Source organism: Vombatus ursinus, unplaced genomic scaffold, assembly GCF_900497805.2.
Source record: "Vombatus ursinus unplaced genomic scaffold, bare-nosed wombat genome assembly UNPS02014798.1, whole genome shotgun sequence".
Classification (NCBI taxonomy): domain Eukaryota; kingdom Metazoa; phylum Chordata; class Mammalia; order Diprotodontia; family Vombatidae; genus Vombatus; species Vombatus ursinus.
Genome location: NW_020954576.1, coordinates 77,911,671 through 77,928,661, shown reverse-complemented (window position 1 = coordinate 77,928,661; position 16,991 = coordinate 77,911,671). Strand labels below are relative to the sequence as shown.

Here is a 16,991-nt window from a genome sequence, read left to right as displayed (position 1 = left end):
TCAAATTGTTATTTTCTGCTCTAGGGGTTGGGGAACCAGATTTACAGTGCTTTAAAATAAATTATTCTGTAAGTTTTTATGCTATGTTTAATTTCATCTTTGGACATTTACATAGAAAAGCACTTACAGAATTCCTTTATTCCTTAAAATGATCTATGAAATGCATGAAGTAAAAATTTTAGTAAAATTATAGGTGAATATTGTTCTTAAGTAGAATACCTATAGTTTGGATTTTGTAGAAATATTACCTTTTTAAAAAATTACTTTTAAAAAAATCTAGATGATCCTATGCAGTTGTCAAGATTATGGTACAACTACCCTGTAATTCAGAGCTACTACACAAGTCATCGACAGAAGCTTCAGCATCTGGCAAGGTACATTTCATTCAGGAAAATTTTTCCAAAATTATTGCTAAAATTCAGTCACCACTGATAGCTCATGTAATGATTCAGCATGTTATTAAATATTAAAGCTTGTTTTTGGGGAAGGATTTTAATTTTGTCACCAATGTTAATAAGTTATAGAGTTAGAAGAGATATTAAATTATTTTATCCTACCCCTTTTTCATTTTGCGTATGAGAAAATTGAGACATAGATGGTAAACAGTTTGCCCAGGGTTACATGTCTAACTAGTGTTCAGTCTTTCCTAAGCCTCCCAAATGGTGGTTCCAGTCCTTTCCCTATCAAACTTCCTTGTATTTGAGGCAGGGTGAGGAGGTGGGTGGGTGTGGGTATGTGTCCCTGTTAAGTACTTCTTATTTACCCCATTTTAACCGTAAGCTCATTTTGAGTAGGGATTATTTTATTCATTGTACCTGTATCTCCATTGCCTAACGTGTACCTGGCATGTAGTATTTGCTGAATATATACTTGTTGATTGATAATGACCAGGAGTGGAAGATTCTCAGGCCTTCTGAATCATAGCCCAATCCCCTCTTCACTATACAGATGTGTTTTTAATATCCTATTGTATGGCTAAATTTGCTTTTTTGTAATGAGACTGTATATAACACTTTATTTCACAGAGACCAGAGGAATTTTTCAATTACTGTGATAGATGATTTGTGGTGGTTGTTTATGAGAGGCATAATATTAAATGGAAGTCTTTTTAAGCATACTTCAGTAGCTACCATATCAAAAAAGAAGGAAATAAAGGATAGAAGCATCTACAAAAGATTTTAACTATTAGTACTTAAAAATGAAGTACCTTTTAGAACCACTTCTTTAAAGATTAACAAAGATTATCTATTAAACTTAAAAAGGTAATAATGGAGTTTTACCCAGTGTTTCCTTCTGCCACAAATGAGCACCCAAACAAAACAAAAAAAAAATCAGACCAAGTGGATTTGCAAACATATTTTATATATCAAACCATAAAAGAAAGTTAATACCAATAGTAGATAAATTGAAAAAAATAGAAGAGGTCCTACTACATTCTTTCTTTGATACAATCATAATCTTGATGCCTAGAATATAAAAAGAAAACTATAGACCAATATCCTTAATGAATATCCATGCCAGAATTTTGAATAAAATATTAGCAAAGTTGACCATGTTTACGTTCAGTTTACACCAGGAACGCAGGGTTGCTTAAATAATAGGAAAACTGTCAACATAACAAGAGCACATAAATAACAAAAACAACAAAAAAACATGTGATTTTTATCAGTAGATGTAGCAGAGTCTTTTGAGAAAATAACATGCATTCATATTTAAAAAAAATCACCAGAAAGCATGGAAATAGATGGATTTTTTTCTTAACATGATAAGTGAATCTATCTAAAACTAAGAGCTAGCATATTCCCTGTATGGGGAAAAATTAGATGGCTTTCTGATGAAATTGGATAAAGCATAGTTGTCATCATCATTATTGTTTGATAGCTACAGAGATAAGCCAAGAAAAAGAAATTGAGGAAATAATACATAGGCAAAAAGAAGACAAAATTATCTTTTTGTAGATGATATGATAGTTTGCTTAAAGAATACTGGAGTCAGTTTAAAAAGTAATTAAAAGAATAACTTCAGCAAAATTGTAGGATAGAAGATAGACACAAATAAATCATGAGCATTTCTCTATATTAGCAATGAAACCCAGCAGGAAGAGATTTAAAGTAACTTTAGAATGTGTAAGTTACTTGAGAGTTTACCTGTGAACTATATGAATTACAACTACAAAATTTTAATTTACTTGTTCAGTGCCATAGTAATCAGACTACTGAGTGATTATTTTAGAGAGCTAGAAAAAATAATAATGAAATTCATCTGACTATCATTAGATTATAAGCTTCATGATGGCAAGGACTGTCTTTTGCCTCTTTTTGTGTCCCTGGGGCTTAGCACAAAGGGGCACCAATGCCAAATCTCAAACTATACTACAAAGTGGTAATCATCAAAACAATTTGGTATTGGTTAAGAAATAAAGAGTTAAATTAGTGGAATACATTAGGTACACAATATACAGAAGCAAATGAACTCAGTTGCATAGTGTTCAATAAACTTAGGAAAACTCAAAAACCACAGTTACTGGGGGAAGACTCAGTATTCAACAAAAATTCCTGGGAAAATTAAAAAGCAGTTTGGCAGAAACTAGATGTTTTCACGTTGTTTATCAGGAAAAACTCCAAATGGATATATGACTTACATGCAAAAAGTAACTTGCTAAGTTAGAGGAGCTAGTCTAGGAATAAATTATGTTTTTTATATACACATATATATATATATAAATTACATAATAAATTCACATATATGGATAGAAGAATTCCTGACCAAAAAAGGTATAGGGAAGATCAGAAGATACATTGGTTACTTTGATTACATAAAATTAATGGTACTACAGAAGCAGGCAAATGAGCAGAAAAAACCTTGCAGCAGATTTCTCTAATAAAGGTCTTAAATTTTGTGATACATAGGAAACTGATTCAAATTTATAAGAATAAGAAAACCTTAGGCATTACTTGCAATGACCGTATTCACCATAAGGCCCCTACACCTTTAATTGCTGTTTTCAGAGCTGGAGAAATTCTGGAGCCTATATCTAGAACCTGTGTTCCTGAAACATTTTGACAGGTTTCAGTATAGTTAATAACTGTGTACCTGAGTGTTAATAATTTGATTGAAGACTGTGATAACTAACAGTCTTTTTATGTTGTCCTTGTTTCAGAGGGAAGTGGAACTCTGACTGTTTGATGATTGATGGAATGCTTTCCCACTTAGGGGATCGAATTGAGAAGTTGTGGCAACGGGATGAAGGAGGCACCGGAAAATATCCTCCTGCTAGCCTCCATGTAGGTTTTGCAATATTTTTTTTAGTGCTTAATAGAACAGTGCCTGTGATATAGGAATAAATTTCCTGTGCCTAGACATTGGACTGGGAAAAAAGAGAAAGCATTGGTGGTTGTGAGAGATAACACTAAAACTTTTTCCCCCTTTATTTTATAGGCACTTCTTGATGTATACCTACTGGAAAATGTTGATGAAACAAATAAACATGCTATTGTATCCTTTTAAATGTTATTTAATGTTATAGATCACCAACTGTGTCTTAAGCATGGCACACAACATGAAGTAACACGTTTTTGAACAGGAAATTGTAAGCCACAGTGACTTCAAGAACCTATTTGTGTACTGGTAAGGAAGGTACTTTTCCTAGAAAGGAAAGTCTTCAGATTTAGTTAGCATTGCTTGACTAGACAAACAGAATTTGATATATACATATTTCTCTCTTACATTTCTTAAGCCAGTTAACATCAGGAAGATGCTAAATTATGCTTTACTTTAACTCCTCTATTTTACTACTCCATACATCTGGGAAAGAGTAGAGGCAGAGCATTAATAACCATACATACTCCTGCTATAAAGAAGATCAGTAACTTACTTTAGATCCAGCTATGATGGGTTTCTGAACCAATAAAAATACTTCCTTAAAAAGTAGTACCTTTCCAAGCCTATGTGGTACTGCTTTCTGCTAATAGCTACACTAAGGACATGTAGGAAATTTCCATTTTTATGTTTTCAGCCTTAATCAGGATTTCAAGACCATTTATTTGCTGCTTGATATCATATATTGTTTTCCAAATAAAACAGATACTACAATTGAATCTTTTCCAACTGCCTTTGCAATCCCTTGGGGTCTGGTTAAACTTATTCAAGGTTTTTGGCTTATAGATCATAATGACTGTGAGGTAGGTATATCATTTTCTTCATTCAGGTTACCTGAAATTAAATTTCTGGAAAATTAGATACAATCACTAAACAGATTACAATGAGATAAACTGCTTGTATTGCTTGATAATCACTGATGTAGGAATAGGTGGAAATTCACTAAGTTTTCAATATATTTAAATCATGAAAATGTCATATTCAGCATAATAAAAAATTAATGTAACATTCTCCTGCAGCTTTTCTGTTGAGTTTAGACTATTTTGTCTTGAAGCTGTGGCTCAGAAAACCGGTCCCTCAAGCACATGCATGCACACATAAATGATTATAGGTTTATTGCTTTATTTAGATTTTTAAAATACCTTTTAGAAGGTACTCCTGCCCCACCTCCTCCCCCATCTATCATTTGACTAAGAATTAGATAAAATAAGAATTTAAAAATTGTAGTGCTTATTTAGCACGTGAAGGTGGAAATGTTAACTTTCTCAATAAAGAACAGGATAGATTCTTGAACTATGTATTTAACACAAATGTTAGAGACTTATTTAAGCTGCATTTATCACAACTGAGCTAATATGGACAGTAAGCTGATTTGGGAGGGGAATGCAAACAATTTATATTTTCCATTGTGATTTAGTAGCCCTTTTTTCTTAAAGATTTAAGATTAACTACTTGCATTACTTTTAATATTGCCATAGTGTTTGTTTTAAGATACCTTCCCTTGATAATCTTGAATATTTTAAATTAATAAGAACTTTTCTGTTTCATTTTTACAGAGTGCTTTGGATCTCTTATTTCATCCAGCTACAATAAAGTCTATGACATGGCAACATACAAAGATTATTCAGGCCTTCATGTGCCAAGGTGAACATAGACTAGCCCTTAGATACATTCAAACAGTGAAACCATCTGTGTCAAGCAGCAATGAGGTTATGCTTCACCTCACCGTTTTGCTTTTTAACAGGTAAGTAGCAAAAGTATTTTTCATTTAAAGGTAGAGTTAGAGGAAACAGTGAAGTGTATAATTGAAAAATCATTTCTGTGTTGTTTGACCTGCATTAGATGATCCTGTTGTGAAATTTAAAGCTTTATATTTATATTTTGCTTAATCTGCAAAATTAGTTCACATTTCACGAATGCTCACTAATTGGTGAAATGGGTACAAGGAGCATTATTGATGCAAGGGAAGACTATCTTGGAATAAACCGTAGCGTGAATAATCAAGAGTTGACTATGTTTTAATTATGATTGGGTGTTTTGAAGGAATGAAATTCTTTACATTTCATCTTTGGTTGTGAATTGATCATATCATACCTTTTCTCTTACTAGTATTAGTTATTTAATCATGACATTTTTCTGTTTTTATAAATTTTCATTTTATCCTCATTTAAACTTAGCTGAAGGAGCAGATGCCAATTAATTGATCTGTTATATCAAGTTTAGATATAAGGAGCTCTTGAACATTTCTTCATTTCTTTGCGGTATTCCTTTCTTCCATTGACCATAGTTCATTCACAGTTTTTGTGAATGTATATATAGTAACATTGAAAATGATTGCTGTGGTTGGGAGCTTTGATGGAAAGGTTGAAATTTTCTGATTATATGAGTTTTTATTCATTTGTGTAATAAAACTGCACAGGGCAAAATCACAGTGCAGCTGTGTATGTCTTGTCTTTGGACCTTTTAATTGTGCACGTTTCTATTTGTTGCTCAATTATGAATTTTTTTTAAAAAGAACATTTCCTTTACTTATCACTGATCAAATGACCAGATTATTAATCACATTGCCAATGCCCCTGAAAAGAGGCCTCATAAAAAATACAAAGATGTGAAATTATCTTTGATTACTAAATCAGAATCAATCTGCCCTAAAGCTTTTGCCAAAATTTGATCCCGGTAAGATATTTGCAGAATTGCATGAGAAATGATGGGTATTGGAAAAATAATTGAAATAGAAATAAGAATCTAGAGATAGCCTGGATTAAACATTTTTATTTAGAGAGTAGCAATCTGGCCTGATTTTTGGTAGCCAGGTATCATTGTTACTGCCTTTCTCCTTTATGAGAGATTACTGAAGTACTTCTGTTTCATCCTGTTTTTATTTTCTAGGGTCGGAACTTACTCACTGTCATTTCATAGTAACTGGCAAACCATTTCTGAAAAATTGCTGACCTAACCCCTACTTTACATTATTTATTTTTAGTTGCCTCACACTATGCCTGCGTCCTAGATAGACTCTATTGTCTTTTTTCCAAGATACTATATAGAAAAATTACAAATTTACAATATGTAAACCTGCTTATTATTATGGAATCTAAAAATTCCTCAATTATTTGGTACCCTTAACCAGCACAGTAGCAAAAAAGCTAAACACTTAAAATGGCTAGTCTTTCTGTTGTTACAAAGTGGTGTTTAAAGGCAATATCCTAAAGCCCCCAAGATGGCACTTGTTAATTCAGCAAATAAATAAGCACACTATTCTATTGGTAGGGCCACAGAGTTAAATAAGATACTTTTTTTTCCCTCTAGGAGTTAACAGTTTTATAAGAGAGGTTAAGACATGTTAAGTTACATCAAAGTACAAAGTGCCTTAAGATAAAGTTAGAGGAAAAAATTATTTAAAGCTCTGGGATTAACATGGAAAACTTCATGGACTAGGTTTTTCTCCTTTTACTTGGAAGAGAAGTGAGATGTGGATAGAACACTGGCCCTGGAGTCAGAAGGACCTGAGTTCAAATCCGGCCTCAGACACATAACACTTATGAGCTGTGTGACTCTGGGCAAGTCACTTAAACCCACTTGCCTCATATTTAAAAACAAGCAGAAGAGAAGTGAGAAAAAAATTGGTTTACAGTGACGAGAGAGTTAATATGATTATTGAGTCTTTTTTTTTCTTTTTAACATGTGTTTTAAAACTTTGGGTTATAAATTTTCTCCCTCCCCACCCACCCTCATTGAAAAGGCAAGCATCTTGATACAGGTTATAGATAGATGTATAGTCATGCAAAACCCTTCCATAGTAGTCCTGTTGTGAAAAACTAAGTATATTTCCCTTCATCCTATCCTACCCCCCATTTATTCTATCCCTCCTCAGAGTGTTTGCTTTTGATTATTCCCTCCTCCAATCTGCTCTCCCCTCCATCACCCCCCTGCTCTCTTGTCCCCTTCCCCCCTTATTTTCCTGTAGGGTAAGATAGATTTCCATACCCCATTGTGTATGTTATTCCCTCCTTAAGCCAAATCCTATGAGAATTAGATTCATTCATTCCCTTTCACCTTCCCCCATTTCCTCTCCACTGTAAAAGCCTTTTCTTGTCTTTTTCATGTGAGATAATTTACCCCATTCTACTTCTCCCTTTCTCCTTCTCCCAGTATAATCCTCTCTCACCCCTTAATTTTATTTTCCAGATATCATCCCTTCATCTTCAACTCACCCTGTGCCCTCTATCTATCTATCTATACATACATATAACTTTTTCCCTCCCACTACCCTAATACTGACAAAGGACTCATGAGTTACAAATATCATCTTTCCCTGCAGGAATATAAACAGTTCAGATTTTAACAAGTCTCTTATGATTTCTCTTTCCTGTTTACGTCTTCCATGTTTCACTTGAGTCTTGTATTTGAAAGTCACATTTTCTATTTAGCTCTGGTCTCTTCCACAGAAATGCTTGAAAGTCACCTTTTTCATTGAATGACCATTTTTTACCCTGAAGGATTATACTCAGTTTTGCTGGGTAGGTGATTCTTGGTTGTAGTCCTATCTCCTTTGCCCTCGGGAATATCATACTCCATGCCCTCAGGTCCCTTAATGTAGAAGCTGCTAAATCTTGTGTTATCCTGATAGTGTTTCCACAATACTTGAATTGTTTCTTTCTGGCTGCTTGTAATATTTTCTCCTTGACCTGGGAACTCTGGAATTTGGCTATAACATTCCTAGGAGTTTTCCTTTGGGGATCTCTTTCAGGAGGTGATCGGTGGATTCTTTCAATTTCTATCTTGCCCTGTGGTTCTAAAATATCAGGGCAGTTTTCCTTGATAATTTCTTGAAAGATGATGTCTAGGCTCTTTTTTTGATCATGGCTTTCAGATAGTCCAGTAACTTTTAAGTTCTCTCTCCTGGATCTATTTTCCAGGTCAGTTGTTTTTCCAATGAGATATTTCACATTCTCTTCTATTTTTTCATTCCTTTGGATTAGTGTTACAGTGCCTTGATTTCTCAAATTGTCACTAGCTTCCAATTGCTCTATTCTAATTTTTAAGGAAGTATTTTCTTCATTAAGCTTTTGGACTTCCTTTTCCATTTGGCCAATTTTGCTTTTTAGGGCATTCTTCTCCTCATTGGCTTTTTGGACCTCTTTTGCCATTTGGGTTAGGCTATTTTTTAAGGTGTTATTTTCTTCAGTATTTTTTGGATCTCCTTTAGCATCACTCTCAGTTTTTCCTCTACTTCTTTTACTTGCTTCTCAAAATCTTTTTTGAGCTCTTCCATGGACTACAACCAATTCATATTTTTCTTGGAGGCTTTGGAAGTAGGAGCTTTGGCTTCGTTGTCTTCTTCTGATTGTATGTTTTGATCTTCTTTGTCACCAAAGTAAAATAATGTAGTCTGACTCTTTTGTGCTGCTTGCTCATGATCTCGGCCAATTACTTGAGTTGTAGACTCTTTGTTAAGGTAGGAGTCTGTTTCCAGTGTGGAGAATGTACTGTCCCAAGCTTCAGGGGTTTTGTGCAGCTGTTTTCAGAGATACTTCTAGGGACCTATAAATTTTCAGTTCTTCCAAGGTGCTATGATCAAGGGTGTTTACTCCTTTCCTGGCCTGTGCTCTGGTCTATAAGCACTCTTTTCTGTCTTGGAACTGTGAGGGTTTCCTCTCCACAGCCACTACAAGCTCCTCCTCATCCCAGGACTGCCACCCAGAACTGTGACCCAGATCCAAGCACCGGCAAAGCAAGAGAATCCTGCACTAGCAGAGAGATCCCTGCACTCCCCCTCTGATCAGCCACTCAATTCCCCCTCAGTCTGTGGGCCAGAAGCTCAGGAGGCAGCCACCACCTTGGGGCTGCACTCGGGGAACAGGACTGGAACCCTACTTTGCTTCTCTTTTAGCACTGCAGAAACAGACCTTTCCCATTGACCTTCTAAGTTGTCTTTGGTGTTCGTGGCTTGAGAAGTCAAGTAACTGCCACAGCCGCCTGAGATTCAGTCCTCTGAGGCCTGCTCCAGGGTCACTGTGGCCTACGTGCCCACGCCGAACTGCGTTCCTCTTCCTGCCCAGAGCAATATACCTTTCTGATCAACCATCCAGGCTGTCTTTGGCTGGAAATTTGTTTCACTCTGTCTTTTTGTGGCTTCTGCTGCTTTAGAATTTGTTTAGAGCCATTTTTTATAGATGTTTGGAGGGGCTTGGGGGAGAGCTCAAGCGCATCACTGCTTTTATTCCACCATCTTCATGATTATTGATTTTTAAGAGAATGTTTTAAATGCTACTGAAATATCAAAGGACACTAAAAAAGACAGTGAAGATTTTTATTGAAGGCAAAAAATCAACTTAGAAGAAAGCTGCTTTATTAGCCTTTGATTTAATAATTAATTTTTCAGAACGACAGTCATGTTACATTGCACAAAAGATCATGCAGCTGTACTTTCTGCATTCCACTTTTATGAAAAAGAGGCCTATGACAGGAAAACAAGATATCAGGGATTTGTACAAAGAAACAAGTTCCAGGGTATGTTTTGGATAATACAGATTCATCCCATGCTAGAAACCACCTACATTTATAGTATAGGACAGTCTTTGATCATGGTTATGCCTGGCAGTCATCAACAAAGTTTGCTTTTGTGTTCACTATTTGTTTATTGAAGCAAGGAGGTGAGGTGGGCAGTATAAATGGGTGCCAGACCTGGAGTCAGGAGCACCTGAGTTCAAAACTGGCCTCAGACACTAGCTGTGTGACCCTGGGCAAGTCACTTAACCCTGCTTGCCTTAGTTCCTTATCTGTAAAATGAGGTGGAGAAGGAAATGGCAAACCACTGCAGTATCTTTGCCAAGAAAACCCCAAAGGTGTCACTAAGTGTCATTCATTTTCAACATTCACTTCAATAAGATTTTGAGTTCCAAATTTTCTCTCCATCTCTGCCCTCCCCCCCCCAAGACAGTGTGCAGTCTGATATAGGCTCTACATATACAATCATATTGAACCTATCTTCACTTTAGTCATGTTGTAAAGAAGAATTAGAACCAATGGGAGAAACCATGAGAAAGAAGAAACAAACCAAAAAAAGGGAAAAAAGTTCAAATAATTTGCTTTGATCTGCATTCAGATTCCATAGTTCTTTTTCTGGATGTGGACAGCATTTTCCATCATTAATTCTTTGGAGTTGTCTTGGATCCTTGCATTGCTGAGAAGGGCTAATTCTATCAAAGTTAGTCATCGTACAGTGTGGCTGTTACTGTGTACGACGTTCTCCTGGTTCTGCTCATTTCACTCAGCATCAGTCCATATAAGTCTTTCCAGGTTTTTCTAAAGTCTGCCTGCTCATCATTTCTTATAGAACAATAGTATTCCATTAGATACTCTTCACCACTATCGCTACTATGTTATATAGCTGAAATGTTGTTTCATAATTGCCCCGTGGCATGTTTTTACATTTGCATAATCAGGTAATGAAGACTTACAGTACCTAGATTCTTAATGCCTATTTTATAATTTTGATGCTTATTGCTATCAGTCTTGTCTGGTTGTCAGAAGGGTTCAGGCAGGAATCTTTTAATTGTCTCTGGCCTGCATATGTGTATGGTATCACTATAGTATCAGTTGCTTAGTATTTCTAGTTGTTAGTTACTGTTGTATAAATAATAATAGCATTTATATGAGTAACTGTGTTAGAAATTCAGAAATGAGCAAGATTGATTTTTTTTATTATGTTAATCTAGTTTAATAAGGGTAAAACGGTGCTGGCCTCCCAGTATTTAGATGTAATCTCTCTGCATTTTCTAAAATGGTATAAAACATCATTCCTGTTCCTGGAAAAAGTAATTGTTTTTCAAAAGTCAATGCCTGCTTCTCCTACTTTGTCCGTGCTTTCTACTCTATAGTCTTCACGGCCTCTTAATCATTTTGCCTACCTCAGAATTCTGTTCTTTATTTCTCTCCATACACATTTTCTTAGAATATTGATTCATTCTTTTGACTTTAATTATTCTGACAATTTCTGAGTCTCTGGTTCTTAGCTATCTTGATTATGCTATCCATGGGGTTATAGTTTGAGAGAGAGAGATCTCTAGATAGAAATCTCTCTAGAGATAGAGATCCCTCAAGCAATCACTTCAGAGATAAATACACTCTTAGTATCATATTGGTGGTAAATGGCAGAGCAAGGATTCCAGTTCTTCTGACTCCAAATGTTCTGTTCTTTTTACCTCATGTATTAGTGTTTGCCTCTTCTCTTATTACCAAAATCTTGTTTATCCATCTGTAGCCAAGTCTTATTTCTCCTTTAGCAAATTCTCAGCTGGTAACAACTCACATTGAGTTCTTTTTTCAACCAATCAACAAACATTTATGTGCTATAAACATTTAAACACTACATGCTAGGTGAGTATACATGGACAAAAAAATGAAACAATCCCTTGTTTTAGGGAGCTTACATTGTCATTCTATCTATTTAAGGGAAAGAGGGCTAGAATTTGGGAGGATCACATAGAAAGTGCTTAAGTTATGCCTTGAATGTGAGCAGTCTTTGTGGTGAAAGTGAGAAAGGAGTGAATTTCATGCATATTGGACAGCCAGTGGAATAACACATAAACTTAGAGAGTTTCACCTAAGAATTTTGATAGACCCTAGTGTGCAAGAGAAGGAGTAACATATAATGAGCCTGTTAGGTTAGGGCTAGGTTATGACCACCTTTAAAAGCCAAAGGAGTTCTATTATTTTCTTAGAGGCAATGGAAAGTCATTGGAATTTATTGAGAAAGAGAGTAAAGTAGTCAACTGTATGTAAACTTAATATACATTGACAGCTGTCTAGAGAATAGATTGGAGTAGGGAGAGACTTGAGGCAAGGAGACACGGCACAGAGGCTATTTCAATAGTCCAGGCAAAATGTATGATTTTAAGTTGGCTGTGGGGGAAAAGGATCAGCTGCAGGAGTTGTTGTGGAGGTAGAAATGATCAAATTTGGCAATTGATTTATTACATGCAGTGAAGGAAACTGAAGAGTTGAAGATAATGCCAAGGTTACAAATCTGGAGGGCCAAAATAATTTTGGTGCCTTTAACAGAAATAAGGAAGTTTGGTAAAAGGGAGATTTTGGGAGAAAGATATATTTTAAACATGTTGAACTCCTTTTTTGAACTCTTAGGGCTTTTGATCTGCATTGCCTGTTTTCACACTGTAATATGACAGTATTATAGTAAGAGTTATTTGCATATCATTAATCATCACAACACTATGAAATAGCTAAGAAGTATTACCCCATTCTCTTTTTATAGCTGTGTTAACCTGAGTCTCAAGAGTGGGCTAGGGACCCCTAGTTCATTGATCTTTTCATCATACCCTGCTGTGACCAGTTGATTCTTTTTTTATGTCTTGTTTTTCGAGCTCCACTATCAGTTCCTTTGAGGAAGGATACTTGTCCTTTGCTTTTAATTTTTCTGTCCCCACATAATTCCCAATACATGGCTTAGTCAGTTTCAGCTCAGTTCAATACCTGTTGAAATGATTTTTTTTTTAATTCCCAGACACATTATTTGACCAACAAGCATTTATTACTTTGTGCCAATTTCTGTGTTAATACACATGGCTTACAAAAATGCAAGCAAAAAAAAGACAGTCTCTATCCTGAAGGAGCTTACGTTCTGTAGGACAAGACTACACATAGAAAGAGGATGAAAGGTATGAGAGATGTTAATAAGCCAGGAGATACAAAGCGGGGAAAATAGTCTCTGTTCATAAAGAATGTGGTAGTTTGTTTTTTTTTTTTAAACTAGCTTTGTATTTGCTGCATACATGGCAGTTGTACTATCTACCTCATTGGGCTATTGTGAAGAAAGGACTTTGTAGACTTTAAGGTGGTAAAATGAAAAGGTTTTGTGAGCTGTTCTGTGAAACTACTCATGAGCTCCTCAAAGGACTGGGAATTTTGCTACAAAATAATGAAACTGTCAAATACTAATTGCAGGTGTATGGTTGAGGCTTGGAGTCTCTTGCAGCAACATTCAAACAGGTTGAATGTAGAAGAATTACTTAAACACATGTATGAAGCATGCCAGGAAATGGGCTTAATGGAAGATTTGCTGAAATTACCATTCACAGACACTGAACAAGTAGGTTTTCATAAGAATAAAGTTTTCAAAATTTGAAGTTAGTTTGATGGGTGACTAATCCATTCTATTTCTCTTAGGAGTGTTTAGTGAAATTTTTGCAGTCCAGTGCTGATATTCAGAATCATGAATTACTTTTAGTTCACCATTTACAGCGTGCCAATTATATACCTGCATTGCAGCTGAATCAGTCTCTGAAGGTTAATCTCATGGTAAGATTTAATTTTCTATTTCAGGAAGCAAGATAATAAAAACATTTTTTGAAAGTTTTCTCAGTTTTAAAATTCATACAAGAAATATAAATCATTACGCTTGTTATATTTTAAGTAGAAGAAACCCCACCTCACTTATGTTTGAAAAGACTTACTAATCTATCCTTCTTGCATATTTTAATTGTTCTCAGATAACTGGGCAAATTTTACCTTCCTTACTTTATTTCACTTCATTATAGAAAAAATGAAAGGAGACTGTCTATTAAAAGATTTATTAAGAAAGGAACTGAAGGGGCAGCTAAGTGGTGCAGTGAATAGAGCTCTGGCCTTGGAGTCAGGAGGACCTGAGTTCAAATCTGGCCTCAGACACTTGACAACTTGACACTTACTAGCTGTGTGACCCTGGGCAAGTCACTTAACCCTGATTGCCTCACCGAAAAAAAAAAGGAACTGAAGATTAGGTAGGAATTGTGTGATATTTTCCAGGTATGGGGGATATTTTGACTAGAGGAAAGGTGTATAAGGAAGATTGATACAAATGTTTATAGCTAATTTCATAAGGCCTTAATTTCCTGTATATATTATAGTAAGGTATGTGTAGATTTTTCAGGATTGATTTTTTTGCATGTGTGTGTATATGTGGTTTTTGTGTCTTTAATAGAATGACCGTGATCCTCGTTTGAGGGAGAGGTCAGTTGCTAGAAATTCCATACTAGATCAGTATGGGAAGATACTTCCTAGAGTACAGAGAAAGTTAGCCATGGAACGAGCTAAACCCTATCATTTGTCATCTTCAGTCTTTCGAGAAGGTAAGATTTCACTTAAGTTTCTTGACTTCACCTTGTAATCCCAAACTGATGATTAGTCCAGCTTTGTAAATAATATGCTCAATTAGCATTTCAGAAGCTTTTTTCTTCTCACCAGCCTCAGAAAAAACTGGTAAAAGACTCAGAAAAGAATATATAAATGAATTCATTATTCTTTGCCATTTTTATAGTTCTTTTTGTTGGTTAGCTGGGAAAATTATTTTTTTGATAGATTGTTATTTTTTTAGAAGATTTCTACAAAGAAATTTTTTTTCTTTATTCAACAAGGATTTATTTATTTTTTTCTTATTTTAACATGTGTTTTTAAAACTTTGGGTTACAAATTTTCTCCCTTCCTCCCTCCCCACCCACCCTCATTGAAAAGGCAAGCATCTCGATACAGGTTATAGATGTGTAATCATGCAAAATCCTTCCATAGTAGTCCTGTTGTGAGTAACTAAGTATATTTCTCTTCATCCTGTCCTACCCCCCATTTATTCTGTCCTCTGTTTCGACCCTGTCCCTCCTCAGAGTGTTTGCCTTTGATTATCCCCTCCCCCAATCTGCCCCCCCCATCACCTCCTGCTCTCTTGTCCCCTTCCCCCCTTATTTTCCTGTAGGGTAAGATAGATTTCCATACCCCATTGTTTATGTTATTCCCTCCTTAAGCCAAATCCTATGAGGATAAGATTCACTCATTCCCTTTCACCTTCCCCCATTTCCCCTCCACTATAAAAGCCTTTTCTTGTCTGTTTCGTTTGAGATATTTTACCTCATTCTACTTCTTCTTTTCTCCTTCTCCCAGTATAATCCTCTCTCACCCCTTAATTTTATTTTCCGGGTATCATCCCTTCATCTTCAACTCACCCTGTGCCCTCTATCTATCTATCTATCTATCTATCTATACATACATATAATTTTTTTCCCTCCCACTGCCCTAATACTGACAAAGGACTCATGAGTTAACAAATATCATCTTTCCCTGCAGGAATGTAAACAGTTCAGCTTTAATAAGTCTCTTATGATTTCTCTTTCCTGTTTACGTCTTCCATGTTTCACTTGAGTCTTGTATTTGAAAGTCAAATTTTCTATTTAGCTCTGGTCTTTTTCACAGGAATGCTTAAAAGTCACCTATTTCATTGAATGACCATTTTTTACCCTGAAGGATTATACTCAGTTTTGCTGGGTAGGTGATTCTAGGTTGTAGTCCTAACTCCTTTGTCGTCCAGAATATCATACTCCATGCCCTCCGGACCCTTAATGTAGAAGCTGATTAAATCTTGTGTTTTCTTGATAGTGTTTCCACAATCCTTGAATTGTTTCTTTCTGGCTACTTGTAATATTTTCTCCTTGACCTGGGATTTCTGGAATTTGGCTATAACATTACTAGGAGTTTTCCTTTGGAGATCTCTTTCAGGAGGTGATCGGTGGATTCTTTCAATTTCTCTCTTGCCCTATGGTTCTAAGATATCAGGGCAGTTTTCCTTGATAATTTCTTGAAAGATGATGTCTAGGCTCTTTTTTTGATCATGGCTTTCAGATAGTCCAATAATTTTAAGTTCTCTCTCCTGGATCTATTTTCCAGGTCAGTTGTTTTTCCAATGAGATATTTCACGTTCTCTTCTATTTTTTTCATTCCTTTGGATTAGTGTTACAGTGCCTTTCGCATTACTCTCAGCTTTTCCTCTACTTCTCTTACTTGCTTTTCAAAATCCTTGTTGAGCTCTTCCATGGCCTGGGACCACTCATATTTTTCTTGGAGGCTTGGCTAGGAAGGAACTTTGGCTTCGTTGTCTTCTTCTGGTTGTATGTTTTGATCTTCTTTGTCACCAAAGTAAGCCATCTTGGCTCTGCCCCTCCAAAGAAATTCTTCTGACTAGGCTATAAACCCTGTTAATTTCTTTATCTACCCCAGTAAAAATACTGTGCACAAAATAGATCTTTAAAATGAATACATTTATTTTAGTAAACTGTTGTTTTAACATTCAAAGTTTTACTGTCACAATATCAAGATTTCTTATACTTCGTTTCAGCCTGTTTTATCCTTCATGTTTAACCCACAATAGATAGCCAAAAGAGACAGTTACCATCTTCTAATAATAGTTAACCTTTGAACAACAGAACACTTCTTATTCACCATCCCATTTGATCTGTAGTAGCACTGACTATTCTGTCTCTGTGTGTGCATGACTATTTTATAAGTGAGGAAACTGAAGTTCAGGTTACCTAGAGCTTTTCCTAACTAACTCCTAACAGATTTCTGCACTCTGCAAGTTGCCTCTTATGCATAACTTTTAATATACTTATTGTCTCATTTGTTAACTTTCTCCACTAAAAATAGAGTAGAGCAGTAAATAGAGTACTGGGCTTGAGATTAGGAAGACCAAAGTTCAAATTCGACTTCAGTGATGCTCCCTGTGCAAGTCACTTAATCTCTGTCTGCCTCAGTTTCCTCAACCTTAAAATGGGAACAATTACAGAATCTGC

General features: G+C 35.6%; 1 protein-coding gene across 3 annotated transcripts in view; it reads left to right on the top strand.

The window, feature by feature from the left end:
• Nucleotides 1-16,991, top strand: part of LOC114049663 (protein ELYS-like) — a 127,625-nt gene that overhangs the window by 68,124 nt on the left and 42,510 nt on the right. For all 3 annotated transcript variants that reach the window (XM_027870968.1, XM_027870969.1, XM_027870970.1), the window contains exons 17-24: nt 281-374; nt 3,161-3,284; nt 3,439-3,495; nt 4,035-4,181; nt 4,935-5,122; nt 13,345-13,489; nt 13,567-13,698; nt 14,360-14,507. In XM_027870968.1, coding sequence (XP_027726769.1) covers nt 281-374; nt 3,161-3,284; nt 3,439-3,495; nt 4,035-4,181; nt 4,935-5,122; nt 13,345-13,489; nt 13,567-13,698; nt 14,360-14,507 — 1,035 coding nt within the window. The remainder of the gene's footprint in view (nt 1-280; nt 375-3,160; nt 3,285-3,438; nt 3,496-4,034; nt 4,182-4,934; nt 5,123-13,344; nt 13,490-13,566; nt 13,699-14,359; nt 14,508-16,991) is intronic.